Source organism: Pollachius pollachius, assembly GCF_949987615.1.
Source record: "Pollachius pollachius genome assembly, chromosome: 15".
NCBI classification, from domain to species: domain Eukaryota; kingdom Metazoa; phylum Chordata; class Actinopteri; order Gadiformes; family Gadidae; genus Pollachius; species Pollachius pollachius.
The window spans coordinates 7,500,385-7,510,302 of NC_136948.1; the positions used below are offsets into that span (position 1 = coordinate 7,500,385).

Consider the following 9,918-nt stretch of genomic DNA (forward strand, 5'->3'; position numbering starts at 1 on the left):
GCATGATCCTATTTGCTCTTTCCCAGATTGTATCTATTCTATTGAAATACGATTTTGAAGTATTTTGGTTGTGATTGAACACAATAGTCCTACTTTGTCTTGTATTAGACCCAAGGCAGGTAAGACCGTCCCTAACTGGATACCCAGCAATTCCAAAGGCTTATTTACACATCTCAAGAGGTATCTTGTTTACCAAGGTTTGCAATAAACAAAACGTATTGAGACCATAACCAGAGCGAAAAAACAGTTGGCCTTCAATTGATCAAGCATTTTAGATTGGCTTTTTACACTTTCCAAATCATACCCTGTAAACGGCTTCTGGTGGGCTGGTGGCCCATGTTCATCCAGTGATTCTGTTCTGTAAAGCTTAAAGGCAGTTAAAAGCCGTCATGGTACAATGCTGCCCCCTAAGGGCCAAATACTGGCACAACACATTTAGACTTTGGAAACAAAGAAGGTTCAATGAAAATTCCTGAGTTCATCACATTTTACACACCAACAAAAAATAACAAAATACAAATTATTTAGCTGCTGATGATGAAAGATGCATAAAATATTTTTTCTTCCGTTTGTAGAACATATACACACTAAAAAACATATACACATATACACACTAAAAAACCTCCTCGACCAACATGTTGAAATGCCCCTCCCCTAGCTTGGAAAACTACAGTTCCTAACAGAGTGAATCCCCCCCCCCCCCCCTTACCCAATCCACCCCCCTTCCCAAAGTATGTACAACATACAAAACAACTACTACCGAAACCACATCATTAAAAAAAAAAAATAATAATAATAAAAATTGACAAAGAGCATGAAAACCGATGGCTTCATAGTGTAAAAGAATGTCCTATTACCTCCCCCAACCCCTCACACACCAACCCATCTCCCCCTCGTCTCTCCCCCTCAGCTCCGGAGCAGGTCTCCCAGGTCGTAGGTGTCGAAGAAGTCGGACACGCCCTCGCTGTCCTCCAGGCTCCAGAGGTAGTCGTCGTGGTCCAGCGGCGGTGAGAAGCTGACGAAGGGGGTGTTGGGGTCCGCCACGAAGTTGCTCCCGGGCAGCTGGTCCTCGGTCATCTGGAGCAGGCTGGGAGGAAGGCCCAGCAGGCCCTCCACGTCCAGCAGGGTGGAGGTGGAGGAGGAGGCGGCGATTGTAGCCAGGGAGGAGGTAGGGGCTGTGGTGGGTTCTGTGATGGAGATGGTGGCTGTGTTTAGGAGGAGGGAAAGGGGGAAAGCTTAACGTTAGAATGGTGTGTTTTAGTAGGATTCCACTGTAACTAGTGAACACTGAGTCCTGTTATTATGTCCTGAATTATGCAAAGTGTGCCAAATTGAATATTCAGAATCCCATGTGGAGTAGGAAAACTAAGATTCATCACATACAACTGAGCTTCATCACACATGATTATATAGTACAACTAAATATTAACACAGAAAAGGATATGAATAAAAAAAAAAGTACAAGAAATACTTGCTCTTACAAGGGTTTATCACAATCTCCTAATGTCTTACTTTTATCATGGTCAACGGAAGTTAAACGGCAGGCTAAAGAAACAATATAAAATAACACTACTGTACTTCATTGGACTGTATACATTACTTGCCATATCTTAATTTTATTCTTCCATGCATCCCTTTATTAAGTTGGATTGTACTTTCACTGCGCAATGAATGTAAATTTGGTTGAAGCTAATCTACTGATCATTATACAGTATACACACCTCCTAGTGTCCAACACTGATTTAATAGAGCCTCTTTTATAGCCCTCTTTTTTTCTCCCCAAAGGGCATCATTAGGATTTGAATGTGACCCACTGACCTTTGACCTTCCCGCCCCTCTGTCCACTTCCTATTGTCAATCCCATCTCCAGCACAACCATTCATCATTCTAAAAACAGGAGGAGACTATCTTACCCTCCATGGGCTCCTCCTTGACTGTGGAGCTCTGGGGCACCATGGCGCACGCTGAAGAGGGCCCAATGGGCAGGGGGTACACCTTCCTGGGCGTGAGGGCGTTCTTCACGGGGCTGGCGTCCTCCAGACCCTCCTCAGGGCACAGGTACACCTCGATGGGGCCGTTCTTACTCTTCAGGTAGATCTGCAGTGAGCCCTGCAGTGAGACCAGGGACACAGAGGAAAGCACAGGTCAGACAAAAATGAAAATACTCTTCCTACATATAGCATGCTTGTTTGTATCAATGCTACTATCGCCTTAGGTAACCCTTTGTTTTTTCTCCTTTGTCTTCGCTAGTGTTGCCAACACAAACAAAGTGAAGTACTTTGCATTGCTGTTGCGCTGCGGTGTGCGGACAACAGGAATGCACAACAACATGCGACAGAGCTGTATGAGTATGTATGAGGAAACGTGGTCCACCCACCCCTGACGATTCCGGTACTTCCAGTTTGGTCTCGGCCGGCGCCTTTACAGCGATGACGGTTTGGTCCTGAAGACTGGTGATGGAGCGGATGTCCTGATACGTCACGTAGCCCAACGTGCACGACAAAGAGTCAAGGAACACACCACAGGCTGCTTGGCAAAATCAAAGTCCATACAAAAAGAAAAGGGAGGTGGACATGCATGGACAGAGAGACACAGACAGAGGGTCGAAACGTTTGATGTGAAGGATATCTTTGGTTGTCTTTCTGTTCGGTGAGCTGTTTGAGCTGTGTGCTGCTGGAGTGGATCAGGTCATCCAGGGCCCTCTCGGCTCTCTCCAAGTCCCCCAGGTCTCGCCTCAGGGCCCGGGCCTTCTCCCCGCCACAGGAGCCTCCCTCAAACACACCTCCAACCCTGCAGCCACCGGGCGGGAAAAACACAACAGGAAGGGAAAATGATGGTGATTAAAATAATGTGGTACGCAAATGGATATGCTGTCAAGCTGGTTGTGTGTGGCAAGAACAATGACCGTTTTACTGGTTTGATTCCCACAGGGACCACCCATGAAAGACATGCACTCACGGCATTGCAAGTTCTTTGGATAAAAGCATTCGTCAAGCATTCATTCACATTCAAACCCTCCAATAACGTCTTCTTTGGCATGTTTGTTCAGTCAAATATGAAACAAACGACTAAAGAGAGACTATAACACAAACCGCATTGCGGTGAAGCCCAGAGCAGTCCTAACTCAGTTCGCTGCTGTACTCACATCCACTGGATGTTGTTCTTGGACTTCTTGCGGATGAGCTGGACTCCCTCAAGCACGTTGGTGATGTCATAGATGCGTCTCTTCTGCACCTCCAGGACCTCAGTGGCCCAGTTCAGGTCCAGCACTCCGTCGGGCGACTCGGCGATCAGACCCACAAACTTCTTGGTGAGCAGGCCCAGAGAGGTGTCGTAGCGGGTTCGTTCGCCTGGTGACTTGGGAGCTGAGGACCCAGGAAAAGAAGCCGAAACTTAAGCATAAAGTTTACAGATGAGGAGACTACAATGTTTGAGTAGGACAATGTAACGTTACGATGTTAAGAAAATATATACTGTCATTTGACTCTTGTAAAACATACGACTCGATTTACTTTGAGATCAATCAATGACAATTGACTTATTCAGATGCGTCTCAAAAGCAGTTGGAACACGGATTTGCATCTCATTTGCATCTCAGAAAAAAAAAAAAAAAGATCCGTTAACAGCACTCCCGTGACCGTTAAACCTCTTCCGATGTGGCTGCTGCTACGACTAGTACTACTCACTTCTGGGACTGGGTATCCTGGCAGCAGCAATTCCTTTGCCTTTGGGCGTGCGGAACTCTGGTAGGTAGAGAGGGTCCTCCAAGTCAAGCTTCCTCTTTGCCTGCAGGGAATAGATTTGGTTACATTCACTTTCACCCAAGTCAGGCGGAGAACAATCAGAACTAGGGTAGCTACAAAAAGGTTGTAGTGTTGAACGGAAAAACGACAACTGCATTTAAAAATGAATCACTGCACAGAGGGTTTTAATGTAATAATATATGGTCTTTAACCAGGATATAAATCCATCTTAATCATCGGTAAATAAAATGGCAGGCCTGGCCTACTTCAATCTCTTTCGAATTTCACTCTTCCATTGTTTCCCATTGAATTCAGCATATATTAGGTCTTTAGTGTTTAACAAATCCCATTGACTTTTAATTGTCCTAAGTTACGCTATAGAAAACCATTGGCACTAACAATGGGAAGCACAGAACATGACCTATTCCTGGTACTATTTTAGACCGTCTTGTTGGAAGTGTTAAAGAGGGGGACTGGGTTTGAACTGCCGTTGTCTTGTGAATTGACTGCGCTCTGTGAAGAGGTCAGAAACAAAGGACACTCCCGCCATGCATTCTCACAAAGCTTCGTGAGGGGGCTGCTGCTAACTACGTGTGGCTTCTGAGAGTGTGTGTGTGTGTGTTGCTGTGTGATAATGTTTCTCCCCCGAACCTATCCTGCCGTGAAACGCCAGGAAATCCCTGGATTTACCCACTCCTTCTTCTCTCTTTTGCCTCCCCCTTCTCTCTCTCCCCCACTCTTATCCCTTTCACTCTAGCTCTCTCTCTCTCTCTCGCTCTCATTTCCTTGTCACATGACCCCCACATTTGCTACTATATAAAGTAAAGTATAGTGTACCTTGACCATGGACTAGTTTACACACACAGATGAAACTGAAAGAAAGATATCACCATTCAGCCAAGCCGAACATGGGTCAGCGATAACGAAGAATAAGAAAAAAAGATAACAAAATCGACACGTGACCACGGCTGTCATTACTGAAGTACAAAGAGTTCTAATCACAAAACTGAATGTCCCACGGCAAAGACACCATCCGGGGAAGCCGCCCTCTAACCAGTGGCAGATTATTATCATTGGGCTGTGGTATTAGCGGTTCATCTTTGATCCCTATTTTACTAGCCTTGTTTACAGCCAACACGTTGTTGACTAACATGCAAATGTAATGATTCCCCTAGGGCTGACCCCTACACCGCAAACCCTCTATTCTAGCAACCGGTGAGTTACTGAGGCGTATAGTATAACACTGGGCTAGGAACTCTGGGTAATATAGAGTGGAACAGGGCCTGGCCATGTCACCGGCTGCCTCATAGTTAGAACCCAATGCTGTTGCTTTAGTCCTGTGTGAGTGAAAGCGTGTGTGTTCGGAGATACTGAAGGGGACCATTGTGCAAGGGTGCTTTAGGACATGTCCACCTGTTGACTAGCGACATCTGGAATACCCCTGTGTGTGTGAGTGTGCGTGCATGTGTGCATGTGTTTGTGTGTGCAGCGAGTTTCACTGAGTTGAGTGAGTCTTACAACAGATTGGCAATAGCAAAATGCTATGGAAATGTAAATGGCCTATTGAATGTCCCATTCATTCCCTGTTGAAATATAACTATATGTTGCAATACAAATTCAGAAATATGTTAAAGCAAAAGTATGAATACTGACTAATACTAATACTGTAATACATCCAAATGGAATAGATTGACCTTCAGAGTACAGCAAACTATAACTTTCCATAAGCATTAATTATAATTTAATATTGAATGAGATACAGTAGCGGAGAACAAAGCATAGTGTCACTCTTGCATGACCACATTCTTCCGCACCCTTGATAATAACAATCATTTAAATAACTGTGTAAGTGTTGTTTCTTTCAACAATTTCTTTCAGATCCCCCCGTTCTTCCTCTTATAAGCCAATAGGCTCAGTAATCAAATTTTAAGCAACACCAGCTGTTGTATGTTGTGGAGGACATCTCGCTATGCAATAGAGATTTGGTTTGTTAGTCGAAAACTTTATGCAAACAATATAAACTTGTGAATGGTAAAAAAGTCTAGTGAAAAGTCTGTCTGTGAATTTGAGAAAGGACGTGATGATAAAATAGTTGACGCGGTTGCCTAACAAAAGCCATCCCAGGAAACATGTATTTCTTCACACTTTGAGAGAATACAAAAGCAGAAACGCACAAAACAAACTTCTGTAAATGCCAGAGTAAGGCCCCTTCCAGAAGGAGACAGCCCTGCCTGCCATCTCATGGGCCCTAGGTCTGACAGTAGTTTGCACTACGTGACCACACTCGCGCTGAGCCTGTTGCCTCACTCTACAACGCCCTCCTGGTTACACCCAGAAGCTTCATGCGAATCCCTCCCCCCCCCCTCTCTGAAAGTTGCTCCAGCCGTGCTCATCCTGTGGTTGTGAACCCTGCGTTGTTGGTGTTTCACAGATTATCTCAGTCGCATGAAAAAACTGGGCCGTCCAAACACCAGCCTGTCACTGCTGCTGCTGTATCCGGGGAAGCTCCTATCAAACAAACACTTTTTTTTTCCCCTAGTGGGGACATGGGGCTTCTAGAATCAACCCAGGGCCAAGGGCAAGTTCCACTTTAACTGCTCATATCTGGTATTGTTTGTATCACACGCACACATACACACACACACACACACACACACACACACACACACACACACACACACACACACACAATACATAACTACACCCATGCCTTGTCAAAGAAAGGCAACAATGCTAGCATAGCATCATGACACCAGGCCATTGTGAGTGTGAAAAGGTAAAGAGCAGGCCGGGTTTGGCCTATTTTTGCTGATGGTGAAGAGGTATGGGCCGTAAAGGGGCTTTGAAATGCTAAATCACCCTCACCCTCATCAACCCCGCCCCCCTCCCCCACTGCGAGTGTGATGGTGGGGCAATAAACGTTGACGAGGATGATTCAGGAGAAGAGTGGGCGAGAGGAAGAGTTTTTAGAGTGTGAAGTTTGTCCCACACTCTGCCAGGTGGCATTTGAATGGGGCCTTTGGCGAGAGACAACAGAATATAGGACGGCCCTGCCATTTTTATCACAAGGGGGACTCAACTTCGACCAGAGCCGGAAAATGTTAAGGGATGGCTTAGAAAAAATAACATTATTTTTGTACTTCAATACTTTATCGAAACTCTGGCAGGCATTTACATTGCTAACCACAAGAAAGGAGGTCACAACTTTATAGATCTATGTGCACACACTTAACTATCACCACCCACACAGCATTGTAAGATGACATATTGTCTTCTGAATAAGTAAACAATTAACTGCCAGTCTAAGAGTCCTTTGTCCCTTTGAGCAGTTGCATGGGTAGGATCCCATGCATATCACCTCTGCGCTGTAAAAGTTGAACAAGTGTCAAAGATATGGGGTTGTCCTGATAGGTTCTGTAGCATGCCGCACTCGCACATTACATGCACTGATGCTTTATAAGATAAAAGGACTGTTATGTGGTAAGAATGTCATAAGCAATTACAACACCCAGCTATGATCTATAGAAATACCAAGTTTGACAAGTAGAGATATGCTTGTTCTACATACACACCAGTGGCCCATTAAGCATTACTTTTTGTTATGGACAAAACTCTAGCTTGAAAGTGTGCCACTAAAAGACAATAGATCACAGGAGGAGGGGCATCTCTGCACTCTCTGTGTGCGTATGCGTGTGCGTTTGTGTTTGCGTGTGTGTGGGTCTGTTTTAGAAGAAGGATAATAATGGCCAGCAGCAGATTATCAGCACCAACACACCCATGATGGCTGCTTATCAGGGCCCAGCACCATCCAATGCAGAGTGTGAAAGAATAAAAACCTCACACACACACACACACACACACACACACACACACACTGGTTGACTCAGCACAAAATTGGAACACGGGAAATGAAAAATGTATGCAAATACATACATGTGTGTGCAAAATAAGGGATGTTTAAGTGTAAATAGACTCCGCTGTAGGTTCAACATGGCTTCCTGCCGGGTCTGTGGAATATGGCATACACTGTTAACTTTGATTAGCCAGGTGGCAGGCTATTTTTTCCACCTCACAAAGCCTCTAACTAACTAATCCTCTTGGGTCTGAGCTGTGAGTACATGCTGCTGTAATAAGGGACAGGAGACCTGACCCCCTCACCTCTGCAGCCCTAAGACCACTGGGCAGGGAATTCAGCATTCTGTTCCATCCCCCTGCTAGTGTTTAGATTAGAACCAAGATGGCTGCCAGGTGAATAAGGCCAATACAAGCTGACCATTGGCATAGTAGTTGAACTCTCACCAACAGTACATAAACATACACTCCCAATGGAACAATGCACATCTTCTTGCAAACAAGCAATTTAGACAAACAACACAATCACTGTTGAAACTTTGTCATCATTGCATAGCTCCAACTCACTCTCCAATTGCAACCCCAGCGATGCAAACATCCCCAGTGAAATTACAGAGAAATTACAAATTACATTACTGTTCATTTGACCGAAAAGGGTTCAGTGATTGCTTCAGATGAGCACAACCAGCAAGTTTCTGTAAGCTCCCCCACCCCCCTACCCCAGTTGCTCATTGCCAACAAACTGCAACCCTGGGAACTGGCAGTGCACTGTGTAGGCAGGTTACACAGGCCCTGCGTGGGACCAGGTCTATGCCACAACAACAGGTGGAGTTGCAAGTGGTTATGGCTGGAACAGCTGTCCTTGGGTGCAATCACACAACAGGCTGTTTAAACAAGAGTCAGAGAGAATGGACGAAATTCTGGTGCAATTACTGGTTGGGTGAGTGCACAGGGCTTCAGGGCCAAGCAGCTCCTAGCAAAATGCCGTTTTTTTTTTTTTTACATTCCCAGGAGATACAATGAAATGGGAAAGTGTGATGCTTTTTAGCCAATTTCCTTCCAACAGTAGCCCAAACCAAGAGAAGCCATTGTCTTCTTGTCAAGTAGTTATGCACGCATAATCAGCCAATTTAAAATGCCTCACTGAGATACTTATTGTCCTTACTTTTTTCACTAGGCCCCAGACTGTAACAACCCCCCTTCCACTAACACATACGACTGTGTCTAATCTAGCTACAGCTGGTTGTTGCGATGATGTCAAGGATAAGCAAGAGACCCGCACAATGGCCATGGGAGCACAGCCTACCCTCTGTAACACACTACGTCAAAAACATATTTAACATGCATACAAAGAATGGCAGTTGTAGTCTACATAATAATGTAAATAAAGCATTAGTTAGTCCGCCTACACACTACTGAATGGGACACTCAATAGACCCACTAGTAACATATGAACCCGTTCCAAAAAGTATTGCACAGAAAGTATGTATTATTATAAAAGTATTTACCGGCAAACGCCCGGAGGTTGCTCTGATGGGTTTAGCTTCGGGTCCATGGGGAGTTGAATACAGGCAGTGGGTTCTTTGTTCGGCCGCCGTAGTATTGCAGATCTGAGTGAAGTAGCCAGCCGGTACCGTGTTCATCGGTGGGCTGGTCAGTCCGGTGCTGAAGAACTCGGTCTTTACCCCTGCGGTAGTCAAAACTTTCGTCCTCTGCTGAGGGCACGAAAGTCCAACTGCCCCACGGTTCGTTGCTGGAGAGACGCCTTTGGGCATCCGCATCATTTTCAGGAGCAAGTTACAATGAAGTATCCGCTAGCTGATCGAGAAATGAGCTTCTAAAATGAAGCAAGCAACAAGTACTATGTCTGCAGCAATGTCCTGCGCAAGCTAATAAGTTATTCAGGCAGAAGGGACTATAAACAGAAGATACAACTATCATGTATTACCTGGTTTACAGTGAGTAAAATGCATAAGTTGAATATGCAGTCCAGGAGTAAACTCTTGTTTGAGTTTAATAAATAGAGTAGCCGGCTGAGTAAGCTACTATCCTTTGTCCGGGCATTGACTGCAGTAACAAGTATGCGGTTTACTGATATAAAGTATTGCTTCTTCAATAAATAAGCTCTATAAAAGTAGGTCCAATGCTCTTTTTCCAGGTTTAAGTGAAGTAGAGAGGTTCCTTCGAGTTTCTTTGAGTTTGTGATGATCCCTTAGACAAGACAGAAGAACACGACTCGATCTGTGACTCTTGCCTGTAGACCTCCCAGTTCAGTTTTCCATACAAGAGGACAAGAGCTAGAAGAACAGCTTTTTTACCGCCA

At 44.9% G+C, this 9,918-nt stretch overlaps 1 protein-coding gene across 1 annotated transcript; it reads right to left on the reverse strand.

Moving 5' to 3' along the window:
• Positions 1-906: 906 nt before the first annotated feature.
• Positions 907-9,407, reverse strand: e2f2 (E2F transcription factor 2; the record flags this gene model as incomplete). Its single annotated transcript, XM_079753030.1, has 7 exons — positions 9,104-9,407; positions 3,687-3,786; positions 3,146-3,365; positions 2,629-2,790; positions 2,378-2,492; positions 1,914-2,109; positions 907-1,205 (listed from the first exon to the last, which is right to left on the reverse strand). The coding sequence occupies exons 1-7, from the start codon at positions 9,377-9,379 to the stop codon at positions 907-909; spliced, it is 1,368 nt and encodes a 455-aa protein (XP_079609156.1). The 5' UTR covers positions 9,380-9,407.
• Positions 9,408-9,918: the final 511 nt, after the last annotated feature.